At 40.2% G+C, this 17,399-nt stretch overlaps 2 protein-coding genes across 2 annotated transcripts in view; one reads left to right on the top strand and one right to left on the bottom strand.

Annotated features, from left to right (window-relative positions):
• LOC138371917 (uncharacterized) overlaps window positions 1-17,399 on the top strand; it is a 160,921-nt gene that overhangs the window by 17,887 nt on the left and 125,635 nt on the right. The window contains exon 2 of the mRNA XM_069336969.1: window positions 15,300-15,369. Coding sequence (XP_069193070.1) covers window positions 15,364-15,369 — 6 coding nt within the window. The 5' untranslated portion in view covers window positions 15,300-15,363. The remainder of the gene's footprint in view (window positions 1-15,299; window positions 15,370-17,399) is intronic.
• LOC138371918 (tigger transposable element-derived protein 7-like) lies at window positions 10,516-11,523 on the bottom strand. The gene is made up of 3 exons (XM_069336970.1): window positions 11,385-11,523; window positions 11,057-11,239; window positions 10,516-10,853 (listed from the first exon to the last, which is right to left on the bottom strand). The coding sequence occupies exons 1-3, from the start codon at window positions 11,521-11,523 to the stop codon at window positions 10,516-10,518; spliced, it is 660 nt and encodes a 219-aa protein (XP_069193071.1).

Genomic DNA, 17,399 nt, shown 5'->3' with positions numbered 1-17,399 from the left:
ACTTCTTGTTATTTTGCCTTAACGTAACTTTTCATTGTGTCATTTAATTATTCTTATTATTTTGATTGATTTTATTATAAGAATTTGTTTGTGCATTTTATTCATGTTTTGATTTATTTAACGTAATTAAAATTTCATTGTTAAAGTTTACTTGTGTTTTGTGTGTCTTCTCCTTACCTTACCACAGACGAAGTTCCAGTTTTTTCTATTTTTTTTTTATAACTATGTGACGAGGCCATACCCCTAGCCTTAAACAGCCGAACACCAACGCGTTACCGTCACAATATATATATATATATATATATATATATATATATATATATATATATATATATACTTATTTATTTATTTATTTATATACAAGAAGGTACATTGGGTTTGTGAGAATACATAGCATGGTATTTACAATCTTGTAAAGCCGCTAATACGCACAGCGTTTCGTACAGGTCCTTAATCTAACAGATAATTTTAACCCTTTCACTGCTCAGGGGTCATATGGACATTTACACCCCTGTGCGCAAGAAAAAAAAAATCAAAAATTTTTTTTCGTCTTCTAAACATGTTAATTTGTGTCCCCTGAGCACGGAAAAAAAAAAATCGTAGGTGACATATTTTGGGCGCAATTGACCGAGGAAGTCTGGCAAAAAGTGGGCGTTGACAGAGCGGTCGTCAGACCCGGTCAGCGTCACCCGCGTTGACAGATGGGAGTTGCCACAAAGATATTATTACCTAATTGTTTCAATGTCTCCGATTGATTTTTTCTTAGTTTTTTTGCAGTAATATTATTCAATAGTGTGTATTGTAATATATTTATATAATAAAAGTGGTTAATAATCGCTATACTCAAAAGTATGATGTGCATATTAGTGATTCAATTATTATGTTTATAAAACAATAAACAAATAGTTTTGCTGCTATTACACTCTATACACAGGTTATATTGGCATGTTTTGGTCACCATACCGAACCACTAAGTTGGTATTGAGAGTCGAAAAGCAACGAGGAGTTACCGCCACACACCAGCCAGCCACTCGCTGCCACTCCCTCAACACACGCACTAAACTTTCTCCCCCAACAATACCAGTTGTGGTGTTATTACACTATATACAGACGTTATATATAAGTATGTGTATATTTTGTTCACCACAACTGTACAGCTAAGCTGATATAGTTAGTTCAGGCACTAAGAGTCGTCGCTATACACAGATGGCGGCTGGCGGCTCCCTCACACTTTCAAAGTCACACGCACTAAACTTTCTCCCCCAACAATACCTTTTGCAGTGTTATTACCCTATATACACATATTATATATAAATATCTACATGTTTTATGCACCGTAACTGTACACCTAAGCTTGTAGAGCGCCCAAAGAGCATAGTGGCCACCCTCTAAACAGCTAGAGAAATCGTGCAGACGACGTCACCTCCGTCACCCATATGGCTCCTCCCAGCATAATCCTTTTGCTGTTATTACACTAATACACACATTATATATAAGTATCTACATTTGTGTTCACCATAGAGAACCACTGACCTGGTATGGTGAACGCAAACAATAACAGGTGGCCACACAGTCAGTAAACGATGCTGTCTCCCTCCGTCTCTCAGCATCACTCCTCACACAGCGCTAATTATTACAACAATCCTGCTATTATCACAACCCTGGTTATTTATATCACAGTCATTGGTCATCTGTAATACTGTCATCGCTAAATAATAACAATTATATATTTATTTTGACATTTTTCGGCGATGCTGTGGTCACAAGCTGAACATCAATGCTGTTCGCTCATGTTGTGTGCGCCGGCCTTGGTTGCTCCAACAGTACTGTGCCTCTCACACCTGAGAATATTGCCCACGATTTTTGTTTAAAATGGCATTGTTTACAAGAGCCCTGAGGAAGCTACTGTGAACCCCGTGTAGCCGCGGGCCATTTGAATCAGGCCTGGCACCCTATGGCGTATATATACGCCATGCGCACCATGGGACATGTTACTCAGGGCATATATATACGCCATGCGCAGTTTAAGGGTTAAGTAGGTAAATTCTAGCAGAATTAATAAAATTGCAAGAAAATACATTGCAGATACATTGCAAGAAAAAAATGAGATGAGAGAAATTAGTAGGTATATTAAAGCACATTGGTATATTAAAGCTCTGATTGATTGCATTGACAGCTTGATTGGTAATTTAAACAAAGATTAATAGGCACGATACAGCAAATTGATAGTGCATATAAGAAGACAGCAATGATCACAATGGTAAAGTTGTTTGGATTGGGTACATCAAGGTTGGGAGATTGGGTAGCACTAGATACAGTGCAATTTTAAAGCAACAAGCTAGAAAACTATGAAGATGAAATTAGGTACTTTTTAGTTTTGTTTTTGAATGACGCCAAAGTTGGACAGCTTTTCAATTATTTAGGGAGTGAGTTCCATAGACTAGGTCCCTTTATTTGTATAGAGTGTTTACTCTGATTAAGTTTGACTGGGGATATCACAGAGATATTTATTTTTGGTGTGGTGATAATGGGTCCTATTACATCTGTCCAGGGAGAGTTTCAGTGCAGGATTTGCATTTAAGAACAGGGTTTTGTAAATGTAGTTGACACAAGAGAATGTGTGGAGTGAGATTATATTTAGCATGTTTAGGGAGTTAAACAAGGGGGCTGAGTGTTGTCTGAAAGCAGAATTGGTTATTATTCTGATAGCAGATTTCTGCTGGGTAATGATGGACTTGAGGTGGTTTGCAGTGGTTGAACCCCATGCACAGATACCATAATTAAGATAGGGATAGATAAGTGCATAATATAGTGAGATGAGAGCAGAGTTAGGTACATAATATCTGATTTTGGAGAGTATACCAACTGTTTTAGAGACTTTCTTAGTTATGTGTTGTATGTGGGTGCTGAAGTTGAGTCTCTTATCTAGGAATAGGCCATGAAACTTTCCATCATTTTTATTACTAATGTTAACATTGTCTATCTGAAGCTGAATTGCATTTGTTGATTTGCTACCAAATAAGATGTAGTAGATCTTTTCTATGTTAAGTGATAGTTTGTTGATTGACATCCATAAGTGAACTTTTTTTAGTTCATTATTAACACTTTCGCACTCTCCGCAAAGGTCACTCTGCCAACCGAATGTGCGCGCTGCGTTTTTATCGCTTAAGCGTAAAAACAAAAATGTGTATACTCTTTTTACTCTTCTGACTTTAGTTCTCATGCTACGTATTTCATTTTGGTACCAACGTGTTCGCAATAAAATTCTCTAGAAGAACATCAGTAAAAAAAGTCACGAAACGTATAGGGATACCAGCACCAAATAAATAACTACGAAGATGACTCGCCGTGAGCGCCCATCAGCAACAAAATGTTTTTACTCTTGGGATTGTAATCACCTCCACACTTGTTCTACAGCGTTAATTTTGGTATCAATGGACTCCCAATGAAATTCCCAACACGGTGATATGAATATAAGCATAGAATAATGATGCGGCCCGCCCGCAAGAGTGTGGGAAGTGGTGAAATTGTTACCCGGTATCGGTGACGGGACGACGCACGGCGCTTTGAAAGTTTATACTTATTTCACTCTCATGACATTAATTTTCTATGTACGTCATTCATTTTTGTGTCAGTGTGTTCGCAATAGAATGTTCTATGTGCCCATAGGTAAAAAGTATCAACAAAGCGTAAGTTAGAATAGCGCCAAATATAAAACAACGCTGGAACATATCAGTGAGCGTCAAACACACACGAAATGTTTTTACTTTTGTTATGTTTGTCAAGTTTATACTTGTTGCACACAGTTATTTTTGGTTGTATATTGATCGGAATAAAATTCCCTAAACAGACATATGCATATAATACATGATATGGGGGAAGCATAACCAGTATACACGGCTAAAGTCACCCACCTGCAACCCGTTTGGGACAAAATACCATTTGATCGAAGTTATCCACACCTTTCATGAACTTATTGTACCATGCAGCCTAGTGGTGAGAAAGAGAGCCTCATAGCGCGCAGTTTGAAACAAACCCAAAGTAAATCGGATAAAAATTGAATTTTATACAAATATTTTAAAAGAGGACTCAACTTTATATCCACTATGCGTTAGCGTTAGACGAAACGGGACGCGCCGATGCGTCCGGATAGCGCGAAAGTGTAAAGACTTTTTGCTCGATGGGCAAAAAGTCTTAGTCGACATGAACTTGAAACCGGCCATATACTGCAGGTATGTTGACGACATTTTTACACAGGTACCTGATGTCAGACATCTGCAGGAGCTGAAGGAGGCATTTGAGCGAAGTTCCGTGCTGCGTTTCAATTACGAGATGGAAAAGGATGGGAAGCTGCCCTTTCTAGATGTAACAGTCATGGAAAAGAGCGGAGGATTCCACACTGCAGTCTACACTAAGGAAACGAACATAGGAATGTGCCTAAATGCCAAAAACGACTGCCCAGATAGGTACAAGAGGAGTGTTGTTAACGCGTATGTCGACCGTGCTCTCAGCCACAGCTCAGAATGGAAGCAAGTCGACGAAGAACTCTGTAGGGTAAGGCAGGTCCTAGTCAACAACGGCTTCTCCAATGGTTTCGTCGAAGACATCATAAGAAGGAAAGTGAAACGCCATGCAACCTCTGAAGAGACAACCAACACAACACCTATACCCCCTATTAGACTATTTTACAGGAACTTCTTTTCCACAGCTCATAAAACGGAGGAAAGGGTCCTGAAAGATATTGTTAATAGAAACGTTATCCCTACAGACAAAAATCAGAGGATACAACTGACGATTTACTATAAAACCAGAAAAACGGCCAGCCTACTCATGAGAAACTCTCCAGACACAAAACAGAACGCTTTAAAAGAGACCAACGTCGTCTATGCCTTCAAATGTCCTCTTGGGGATTGTAAGCTCCAAAAAACCCAGTATATAGGCAAGACAACAACATCTCTTTCTAGGCGTTTAACGATGCATAAGCAACACGGCTCCATTAAGGAACATATAATCTCTTCCCATAACCAAACCATCGCCAAAGAAATCCTAGTAAACAACACAGAAATCATCGATAGATACAGCGATAGCAGGCGGCTTGACGTTTGCGAGGCACTACACATCAAGAAGTCAACACCAGCAATCAACAGCCAATTAATGCACAACTATATTCTACCCACCTCAAGACTCCGCTCCAATATAGAAGCATCAAGAAATATGGACCAATAGGCTTTCTACAATCACTTCTATTCAATACCCATTGTTTCGTGTTCTGTCTTGTGTTGATGAAATTAATACCTTATTAAATACCACCTCACCCCATCCACCTCACTCAAATGTAGATATAAACAAATCGGAGATGTGCAAGTTCTATTCAGTTGTGCATGTTTAAACTAAAGTCTTTGAAAACGTAATAAGTTTTACGAAACGCGCTCAAGTGTCGCGTCAGACTAGAAATAAAAAATGAATTTTGGAGAATTGATTTTTGAATTACCACCAACAGTGAAAAGAAATGTACGAAAGATTCAGAAAATTCGTGTTAGAATTATTAATCTTACTTTTTCGGTCATATTTAATAATATATATATATATATATATATATATATATATATATATATATAAATATATATATATATATATATATATATATATATATATATATATGAGTGAAAACTCACACCCCAGAAGTGACTCGAACCCATACTCCCAGGAGCAACACAACTGGTAACTACAGGGCGCCTTAATCCACTTGACCATCACGGCCGTCAAAAGGAAGTGATAGCCGAGGCTATTTGAGCCACTTCCCCGACGGCAACTCGGATGGTAATCTTGGGCATAGCATTTCACCAAATCACCTCATTCTTTGGGGCACACGTGAGGAACACAAATGCGAACAAGCCTGAATGGTCCCCAGGACTATATGCGAAAGAAAACTCACACCCCATAAGTGACTCGAACCCATACTCCCAGGAGCAACGCAACTGGTAACTACAGGGCGCCTTAATCCACTTGACCATCACGGCCGTCAAAAGGAAGTGATAGCCGAGGCTATTTGAGCCACTTCCCCGACGGCAACTCGGATGGTAATCTTGGGCATAGGAGTTCACCAAATCACCTCATTCTTTGGGGCACACGTGAGGAACACAAATGCGAACAAGCCTGAATGGTCCCCAGGGCTATATGCGAATGAAAACTCACACCCCAGAAGTGACTCGAACCCATACTCCCAGGAGCAACGCAACTGGTAACTACAGGGCGCTTTAATCCACTTGACCATCAGTTACCAGTTGCATTGCTCCTGGGAGTATGGGTTCGAGTCACTTCTGGGGTGTGAGTTTTCATTCGCATATAGTCCTGGGGACCATTCAGGCTTGTTCGCATTTGTGTTCCTCACGTGTGCCCCAAAGAATGAGGTGATTTGGTGAAATGCTATGCCCAAGATTACCATCCGAGTTGCCGTCGGGGAAGTGGCTCAAATAGCCTCGGCTATCACTTCCTTTTGACGGCCGTGATGGTCAAGTGGATTAAGGTGCCCTGTAGTTACCAGTTGCGTTGCTCCTGGGAGTATGGGTTCGAGTCACTTCTGGGGTGTGAGTTTTCATTCGCATATAGTCCTGGGGACCATTCAGGCTTGTTCGCATTTGTGTTCCTCACGTGTGCCCCAAAGAATGAGGTGATTTGGTGAAATGCTATGCCCAAGATTACCATCCGAGTTGCCGTCGGGGAAGTGGCTCAAATAGCCTTGGCTATCATTTCCTTTTGACGGCCGTGATGGTCAAGTGGATTAAGGCGCCCTGTAGATACCAGTTGCATTGCTCCTGGGAGTATGGGTTCGAGTCACTTCTGGGGTGTGAGTTTTCATTCGCATATAGTCCTGGGGACCATTCAGGCTTGTTCGCATATATATTATATATATATATATATATATATATATATATATATATATATATATATATATATATATATATATATATATATATATATATATCATGAGTCACAGACAAGGATTTGAAAGGCGCCATTCAGTCGGCCTGAAACTCACACCTCTAAGCGTTAATGACCTGAAGTTGACCTGAGGTCAGCTCAAGCAAATTTCACCTTGCTTCTGCTAATCTGATAATTGTAGCCTGATAGCCTTCAAACAAGCCGCCAGTTTTAGGTGTGGCTTGTTAGAGTGCCTGGGGCTATCTACTTGTGGGCGAAGTTAGCTACTAGGTTTCCCAATATATACTCGGAGAGCTGTAGATTCGGGAGGATAAGCAATAGGAGAACAGCCAGCAGAGCAGAACAGAGGACAGCATAGCCAGGGAGGCTGTCAGCTGGACGGGGCGGGACTGTTCCTGTCAACTACAGTCCCCCCTCCCTCTCTATCCAGCTATTGGCAGACACTTGGTGAGTTGAACATGGAAAGTGACTTAGTCGTGTTTACTAGTGTTGTGTGACTAGCAGGGGCAGACAGTGGTAATGGTCTCAAATTCTTGGGTAGTGGGTCACTTTGTAATTTAATAGTGAACCTTCAGTTTGTTTGCTTGAATTATGATATCTATCCTTTTAAATATACTTGATGAATTTATTGAGAAATTCACTTACTTTTAATCTGATTTTAATTGTTTCTAGATTTGGGATTTTTGGATACAATATGCAAACTAAAGTGTAGAGTACTCTTGAGACTATGGGATTAAAGAATCTTGCCTGGAACATGATTCCTGTTGACATATGTTAATAACATTTTTTGATACAGACAAGTTCCATTCCTTGTCATGTATGTACTGTCTAGAATGGATGGTGGCAGCACTACTACTTCTACTGTCTACTTTTGTACTTCTACCCACCTACCCTTCTACCTCTACCTCCACTCATCTCCGTACTCTCTCTCTTCTCCCTCCACCCCTCTCCAAACTCTCCCTTTCAACTGACAACCCAACTCGCTCCTCCCACCTCCCTACCTCTCTCACCCCAAACCCTCACTCATTACTTCATTATCCATTTCTTCCCTTTTGGTTCTCGTATACGTTTGTGGCAGTGAAATGGTTCTGGAGTTTCTCTGGAGTTTGCGGGTAGCTGATCAAGTTACAGTGCCTTGTAGTTGTAGCACCTAGGTAATCAAATACCTGGGTTACAAGGTGTTCAACAAGAGAGGTTGCAGTAGGAACTCTGGGGGGAACTCTAGAATAGTTGACTAACTGGGGGGCGAACTAATGGACTAAAGAGAGCTATTTCCCCCACCCTCTGTTACACCATAATGATGGAGTTTACGTAAGAGGTAGTTGTGATTAACAGTATCAAAGGCCTTTCTCAGGTCAATGAAGAGTCCAATCGGAAACTCATTTTTGTCAAGGGCTGAGTAAATTATATCAAGGAGACTAATAATTGTATCGTTGGTACTCTTTTGGGAGCAGAAGCCAAACTGACAAGGGCTGAGTATGTCAAATTTTACGAGGTAGGAGTAGAGCTGTTTGTAGATAATTTTTTCAAATATTTTTGATAGTATGGGTAGGTTTGATATTGGTCTATAATTGTTTATGTCTGCCGGATTGCTTCCTTTATGAACTGGTGTTACTTTTGCTTTTTTAAGGATATCAGGGAAGGTATGACACAATAGGGATTTGTTGAACAGCAGAGCTATAGGTGGTGCAAGGGCATGGGAGGCGCTCTTGTATACAGTGGATGGGATTTCACTGATGTTCCCAGCTTTAGTTTTTAGTGAGTGTATGATGGACACAACATCTGTCGGGCTGACTGGTGAAAGGAGAAGAGAGTTTGGATAGCTGCCTGAGAGATATGTATTGATATGTGTCTGAGTCTGTGGGATTTTACTGGCAAGGTTAGCACCAACCGATGAAAAGAAGCTATTAAATTCATTTGCCATTTTTAAATCACTTGACACTGTGTAGCTATCCTTAGAGAGTATTATCTGGTTGTGGGAGTGTCGTTTTGTTCCTAGGATGTTAGAGATGGTTTTCCATGTGTTTTTCATGTTGCCTTTTGCTTCTTTGAATCTATTCTCATAATATGAAAGTTTAGCTTTTCTTATGATACTGGTATGATCTTAAGCACTGATGAGTACCTTTTAACTACTTCCTTTGTAACTAGGCCAATCCTAGATTTCTTTTCATATTCAAGATTTTTGTTGATTGATTTGATTATGCCACTTGTGAGCCACGGATTGTTTATTCTTTTGTCAGTTACTTGTTTGATAAGGAGGGGACAGTGAGTATTGAAGAAGCTTAGAGTCTTGGAGAGAAAGAGGTTAGTTAATGAGTTTATATCCTGTGTATTCTTGAATTCAGATTCCCAGTTAATATTGTGAAGTGCATTTGAGAGATTGCCTAAAGCTGATTCACTGTGTAGCCTGAATGAGAGTTTGCTTCTGGTGGTGTTATGTCCATGTTTGCTATGAGGAAGGTACGATAGTGGTCAGTTGTTCAGTCATAGATTATACCAGATGTAAGGTGTATATTATATTCTACGATCAAACAGTGTTTTTGTTGTTATTACACTATATACACACATTGTATATAACCATCTACATATGTGCTCACCATAACAAACCACTAAGTTCGTATGGTGAGCCCAAAAAACAAGATTGAGCTGCCACACCCAGCCAGCCCTCCCTCACTTCTCCAACACCTTACTCGCCAACATTCCTTCTCCCACCGTAATGTTATTGTTTTTATTACACTATTTACACACATTATGTATAAATATCAACATGTTTTATTCACCAAAACCATACAACTAAACTCGTATTATGTCCAAACAGAACAGTGGCCACCATACACTGCATGACAAGTCACACAGCAGAAGACAACGCTACGAGTACGACGCCACCTCCGTCACCAAAATGGTTCCTCCCAATATACTCCTGTTGCTGTTATTACACTATGTACACACACATTATATACAGTATATGTATCTACATTTGTGTTCACCATAGTGAACCACTAAGCTAGTATGGTGAGCAAAACGAGTGGCTGCCACACACTGACGCTACCTCGATTCCCTCCCAACCTCACCAAAATTCCACCTCCCACAATACTATGCACAGCACTAATTATCACCACAATCCTGCTATTATCGTCCTATCATGGCTAAATAATACCAGTTACATATATATTTTGACATTATTTGGCAATGCTGTGGTCACAAGCTGAACAGCAGTGCTGTGAGCTCATGCTGCATGCGCCAGCCTTGGTTGCTCACTCAGTACTGAGGCTCTTACACCCGGGAATGTTGCCCACGATTTTTTTTTAAATGACGTCTGTTTACAAGAGCCCTGAGGAGGCTGATGTGAACCCCATGTAGCTGCGGGAGTTTTGAATCATATGCTATACCTATAAGATCCCTGAGGTGTGTTACGCACCACCCAACGAGCGCCTACAAGCGCGTTGCGCAGTGCAGTGGTTAAGTATCTCGTCTTCCTCAGAGAGCAGAACTTCCATAATGTCTAAATTCATAGCTCAGGCATTAGCCTCAGACATTAGCCAGACAAAGCCTTTTGAGAGCATAGATAACCCCCTAATCCATGGGCTGTATTACAGATGTAGTGTTTGGTGGTAAAGCCATACATGTTATTTTGCCATCAGGCGATGTTAATTTAGGAATGGGGTGAGCTGGGGCATTATCAGTCAACAGCATTACCTTTACCTCAGCAGGATGAATTCTCCACTCATTGATCTGCTGCTTTTTTACTAATTTATAAAAGTGATTCTGGAACCAATCCTCAAAAATAATCTGTGTGAACCTGGCATTTTTTGTGTTGTAGTAGATGACAGGTAGTCTGTTCATGCAGTTTTTCAATGCTTTTGGGTTGGCAGATTTCCCAACAATTGCGTACTTTGTTCGGTGACTGCCATCTGCGTTAGAGCACAATAATGCTGAAATTTTTTCCTTCTTGACCTTGCAACCAGGAATACTCTAACTCAAGCCTGAAGGCCAAAGTGTTTCTTTGAAGGCAATTTCCAGTTAAAGCCTGTTTTATCTGCATTGTACACTTAAAACCAGCTTAGATTATTAGATATAATGTGCTGAGAAAGTTTATGCCTATATGCATTAGCACTTCCAACATCTGCACTTAATGTCTCGCCACAAATTTTCTTGTTAATGATGTCATACCTCTCTTTAAATTTACATGCCCATTCAGTGCTAGCCTTGAAATTGTCTATGTTTAACTTTACAGTAAGTCTTTCAGCTGCATTTCTAATAGAATCAACTGAAACAGCAATTCCTTTCGCACCATGCTCTGTAAACCATTTTAATAAAGACGAGTTCAAATCCGTATACTGTACTTAGCAGGCTTCAGTGTTTTCCTGTTGCGTATTGCATCAGTTTGAGCAAAGAATTTCTTAATATTATCCTTTTTTTTATATCACAAACTGTATCTTTACCGATGTTGAATTCTTGGGTGAGTCGAGTGACAGAGTATCCACGCTCTGCTTTCTCTATCAAGTCAACTTTCTGATAAATTGACAAATGTTTTCTCTTTTGTTTTATACCTTCAATACCATGAATGCTGCTCTGAGACATCTTGACAGATTAAATGAGTTCAAACAGTAAAAATTGTTCAAATTTATCACAAAATCCTTCGCGCGTGAGCCCGACGTTTTTACCCCAGGAAGAGGAGAAGCACATGGTGCCAGCCATCTCATCCAGGTCCAACGCGTTGACATGACCTATGCTTATTTTATAGGCATACTGAAAATTTAATATACATATTGACTGTTACAAGTTGTTTTATTTATAATATTATTGTTATAATTAGTGAAATATTGTTAGTTTTGAAGTTTTATGCATTTTATACAGTACAGTTCTGTATTAACCCATAAGCTGTGCATGGCATACATATACGACAGGACCTGATGGCAAAGTTCAATTTCTCAAATTTGCTCTAATGCTTTCCAATTTTTTGTGCATACTAGCAAATCCTGCAACTTTGTCTAAATGATCACAAACGTACCTTGAAAAATAAGAAAATAAAAAATAATTACTGTATAAAATTGAATATTGAATACTTCAGATTTTGAGATCAGCTCCAAAAATATATACTATCACCAATTGTTCATTTGGTGTTATTATGCTCTCAGAATAGTATATGATCTTCATTTTTATAGATTTAGAATATATGTTTTCAGTTTAGTTTACTGTAAAAAAATCGTCAATGTGGCATTTGAATTATGCGCCAAATTTAGAAAATAATTGATAACTACAAACGTTTAGGGTCTGTGAAAAAATCCATTCTAATAGGATTGTAGAACAGACAACTGTGCACATTATTTGTAAAAATGGTGAGAATCAGTCCGGGCGGTGGTGGATATGTGGGCTGCGGGCCGCTCCAAGCAACAGCTTGGTGGATCAAATGTTCACAAGTCAAGCCTGGCCTCAGGCCGGACTTGAGGGAGTAGAAGAACTCCCAGAACCCCATCAACCAGGTATCAGTCAGAAACTGAATTTTTTGAAGCTGACTCAAAGTTTTAGAGATAACTGAAGTTAAAGTTATCGACAATGAATAAGGTAGTTCTAATTCATTAATTTACTTAAATGTTTTAATAAACGTTGTTTGGCATTCGTACTCGAATATGTGAAAGTTGTAGGTCAATATGTGTTGGAATGATGTCAAGAAAAAATACCTCCCCTCCAAAAAAACTAAATACTGTATAGGGAAAAATATAATGATTTAGGGGATAAAAATGTATAGTGGCACCTCGATTATCGAGTTTAATCCTTTCTGGCACCAAGCTCGTTATGTGGAAAACTCGTCTTAAGAAACAAATTTCCCCATATAAAATAAAGGAAATAAATTTAATCCGTTCCACTCACAGAAATATCCATACTTGTATGACATTTTATAATGTAAATATAATACTGCACATGTATTTATGAATGTTTTGTTGTACTATTTTCATGTTTACCTTATGAAGAGTCGTTGCTGGCTTGAATGAGACGATGGGGAGGTGGGAAGGAGGAGAGGGGTTATTGTGTGGAAGGAGAATCCACCTCTGAATCAGGGGGGCTCTCTCGGAAATTTCTCCCCACTGGGACTGGTTTGTGGTTCACTATCACTGGCTCTTCTTTTCTATACTTTTCCAAAGAACGTATCTATTGACAATTGCTTTTGTCTTTGTTTTAGGATGTTCCTAAAACGAGTCAGCAAATTGTCATTAAACATGTTCACACACAAGGTTGTCACTGCTTTATCAGGGCAGCTTTTCCAAGAATGCGGTTACCTTTTCAAACATTCCCAACACTTCCCTGATCTAACTGGAAGAGGCAGTATCCTCCCTTACCTCCTCATCTCCTTACTAATGGTGCAAATTGTTGATGAGGACCTGCCATACTTCCTTGTGAGATCAGTCACACAGACACCACGCTCATGCTTTGCTATTATTTTCTTCTTCAAATCCACAGTAATTGTGTCTTTCTTCCTCTTGACAACACTATCTTTAGCAAGCAGCTTCTTTGGCGACATCTTGCGTTACAAATTGTAGTCACAAAACCACAAAATACCGAAAGAAAAGCGCAAATAAATGCAGAGGGATGCTTGTCGTGCGCGATACAACAACAACACTGGTGTCGGAGGCGTCCGAGAATTTGCAAGAACCCGCGAGACGCTAGGAAGCACCATGTGGTTTTGCTCGTTAATAGAGATGAAGTTCGTCAATAGAGACAAATTTGCTGTGAGTGGCTCACTCGTTACTCGAAATGATCGTAGATACAGCCGCTCGTTAATCGAGGTGCTACTGTACTTTATAAAAGTGATAAAGCCCTGATCATCAAAACCGCCCAAAGAGACAAAGAAAATAGAATTTGAAATCTGTGAAAAACTCAGTCAAAAAAATTCAAAGTCCCAAGTTCTGCCAGTTGTGACTGATTTATTGGGTGACCAATTTCATTCTATCTTGACATAGTTAGGGATGGGTATGCACTCTCCAGGATGTAGAGGTTACATCAAAATGAGATAATAAACAAAGGAGACAAAAAAATATATATTTTTTGGATATTGGTGACAGTAACAGATATTAACATTAGGCAATACATTTTTATGATATATAACAAAATAGACCATGATAACATACTCATTATTATTGGTATTATGATGTATTACTCAGCAATGCTATACAGGCACCAGCTGCATATCCACTTTGTGGACACTTCTTGCTGCTATTCTTCTTCTTTGTACATTGGACAAGTGCTTGCATCTCTTTATCACTGCATTATCCCTCAGTTCCAGTTAAATGGAGCGTTTCTCCTTATCAACAAAATGTTCTCCTTTTTAAAAAAATTTGTCTAAAATACATTTTTGAAAATATTGGGATGAAACTTACATGACGCTTATGCCAATAAGTTGGAGATTTGTCTAACATTTAATATTAATTTTCACCTAATTCAAATATTTTTTGTCCAGCCCCAGCTTTTACAGCCCCCATTTACTGCCCAGGCTGTAGCAGCTTATTGGTTAATGCACGTGGTTTGTATTACGTAGGCTGTTAGAGAGAGGGGAGGGGTGGCAACCGAGAACCCGCCCATACCCCCTTCCCCATTCCTGCCCACCCCTCCTTACTCCTGCCCACCCTCCTTACTCCTGCCCACCCTCCTTACTCCTGCCCACCCTCCATACTCCTGCCCACCCTCCTTACTCCTGCCCACCCTCCTTACTCCTGCCCACCCTCCTTACTCCTGCCCACCCTCCATACTCCTGCCCACCCTCCATACTCCTGCCCACCCTCCTTACTCCTGCCCACCCTCCTTACTCCTGCCCACCCTCCTTACTCCTGCCCACCCTCCTTACTCCAGCCCACCCTCCTTACTCCAGCCCACCCTCCTTACTCCTGCCCACCCTCCTTACTCCTGCCCACCCTCCTTACTCCTGCCCACCCTCCTTACTCCTGCCCACCCTCCTTACTCCTGCCCACCCTCCTTACTCCTGCCCACCCTCCTTACTCCAGCCCACCCTCCATACTCCTGATCATCCTCCTTACTTCTGCCCACCCTCCTTACTTCTGCCCACCCTCCTTAGTCCTGCCCACCCTCCTTAGTCCAGCCCACCCTCCTTAGTCCTGCCCACCCTCCTTACTCCAGCCCACCCTCCTTACTCCTGCCCACCCTCCTTACTCCTGCCCACCCTCCTTACTCCGGCCCACCCTCCTTACTCCGGCCCACCCTCCTTACTCCTGCCTACCCTCCTTACTTTTGCTCAAAGCACAATACCTTAAAAAAATTATTAAATTTTTCAAAAAATTTACTATGTTTTGGTGGGAAAAATTTAGTCATAGAAACCTTAAATTTGTTTTATTTTGCCTTAATAGGTAATACTGCTTCCATCTCTGGTCAGCTTCCCAGGACGATAGCAAACACAACTTCTACCCATTAATGATGGTAAGGACAATTTTATTCTTACTGTACTGCCAGTGTGTGTGTATCATGATATTGTCATTAACTAGTGATGGTAAGTATATTTATTATGTTGTCATTAACTAGTGATGCTGAGTGTATTAACCCTTTAAGTGCGCAACACATCATATGATGGGTTAAGTGACTTGCAGTAACTTGCGCTTTACATCATATGATGCATTGGAGTACAACGCAAGATTTGAAAGGCCCGCGGGGTAGTGGGGGCTCCCATACGCTGCTTAGGGGCTATAGTAAACAGACGCCATTTTGTAAAAAAAACTCCAGCTGATGCTACCATCGCGTGGGAGGCATCAGTTACCCAGCAGCCACCATGTCAAGCGCACGGCCGAACGCTTCCCGGGCACGCACCACGCAATCACTCGCCCAAGAGCAAATAACCAGTGAATTATTTTCTGATGGTGAGGAAAGTGATTTTGATGACTGACATTGATAAAGACTACACACAATTGACCGATGATAGTAGCACGGACAGTGAAAATGAGATACAGCCTCCTCCCATGGCGAGGCCTATACGCTCACCCATACCACCTCACCCAGTGTCTACTTCCAACCCAGCAAACATTTTCATGTTTTTAAAACATCCTAAAAACGACATTTCATTGTTTTCAGCACGTTTATAATTACGTTTAGAAAAGGTTTTTTCAGAACTTTTATATACAACCTTAGAACGTAAATAATTAACATTTCTAAAAACTTTTTTATAATCTTTTAATTACCTACATTAAATCGTTTAGGGTAAATTAGGGTATAATAATTTTTTAATTCATATCTGAAATAGAAAGGGAGAGAAAGAAAGAAGACATATCTGAGAAAGAAATGGACATCCTATATATGTATGTGCAAATTACAAATAAATAGGGTACAAAAAGAGAATTAAAATATTATATTTATTTAATTAAGAATGAGTAATACAACAAAATATATGTAATAGCTCGAAATATATAGACTATATCTATAACAGAATATAAAAGTAAAAATTTAAAAATCTATAAAAATCTATATATGCAATATGTGAACACAATAGATTTTGTGATCAAGCAGCCTGTGATTCATGTCATGCTGAGATCAGTCTGATGTTACAAGCAGTTATTGTTACTTAAAACTAAAACAAGTAAAATTTTCCGAGTATACATATAACACTATAGTTTTTCTATGACTAATAATAAAAATCTATTAATCAAAAGTTTAGGACTAATTAACTAAAAATAAAAATCTACAAGTGAATGTAAACAGTCAAGTATAATATTCATGTAGAAAGAGAAAGAAAAAGAGAGAGAAGGAAATAAAGAGAAAGAAAGAAAGGGAGAAAGAGAGAGAGAAAGAAAAGAAAAAAGTCATGTATAATATTCATATTAGCACCATGCAATATAACTTAGATTAAGTAAAAATCTCAGACATTTTTAAATCAAATGAAATATGAGAGCCAGAGAGAGAGAGCGAGAGCCAGAGAGAGAGCGTGAGCCAGAGCCAGAGAGTGAGTCAGAGCCAGAGAGAGAGAGAGAGCCAGAGCCAGAGAGAGAGAGAGAGAGCCAGAGAGAAAGAGAGAGCCAGAGAGAGAGAGAGAGAGAGAGCCAGAGCCAGAGAGAGAGAGAGCCAGAGCCAGAGAGAGAGCCAGAGAGAGAGAGCGTGAGCCAGAGCCAGAGAGAGAGTGAGTCAGAGCTAGAGAGAGAGTCAGAGCCAGAGAGAGAGAGCCAGAGCCAGAGAGAGCCAGAGAGAGAGAGAGAGCCAGAGAGAGAGCCAGAGAGAGAGAGAGCCAGAGAGCGAGAGCCAGAGAGAGCGAGAGCCAGAGAGAGCGAGAGAGCCAGAGAAAGAGAGAAAGAGAGGGGGAGAGAGAGGGCCAGAGCCAGAGAGAGAGAGAGAGAGCCAGAGAGAAAGAGAGAGCCAGAGAGAAAGAGAGAGCCAGAGAGAGAGAGCCAGAGAGAGAGAGAGAGCCAGAGAGAGAGAGAGCCAGAGAGAGAGAGAGAGCCAGAGAGAGAGAGAGAGCCAGAGCCAGA

This window comes from Procambarus clarkii, chromosome 37 (assembly GCF_040958095.1).
Source record: "Procambarus clarkii isolate CNS0578487 chromosome 37, FALCON_Pclarkii_2.0, whole genome shotgun sequence".
NCBI lineage: Eukaryota > Metazoa > Arthropoda > Malacostraca > Decapoda > Cambaridae > Procambarus > Procambarus clarkii.
This window is presented reverse-complemented; position numbering and strand designations above follow the sequence as displayed.

Excerpts from the sequence above, each read along its gene's own strand:
- LOC138371918 (XM_069336970.1), bottom strand. The coding sequence starts at position 11,523 with ATGTCTCAGAGCAGCATTCATGGTATTGAAGGTATAAAACAAAAGAGA. Across the intron at positions 11,240-11,384 it reads CACCCAAGAATTCAACATCG|AGCATGGTGCGAAAGGAATT; the intron begins GTAAAGATACAG and ends AATGGTTTACAG. Across the intron at positions 10,854-11,056 it reads ATTAAGTGCAGATGTTGGAA|ATGGCAGTCACCGAACAAAG; the intron begins GTGCTAATGCAT and ends GCTCTAACGCAG.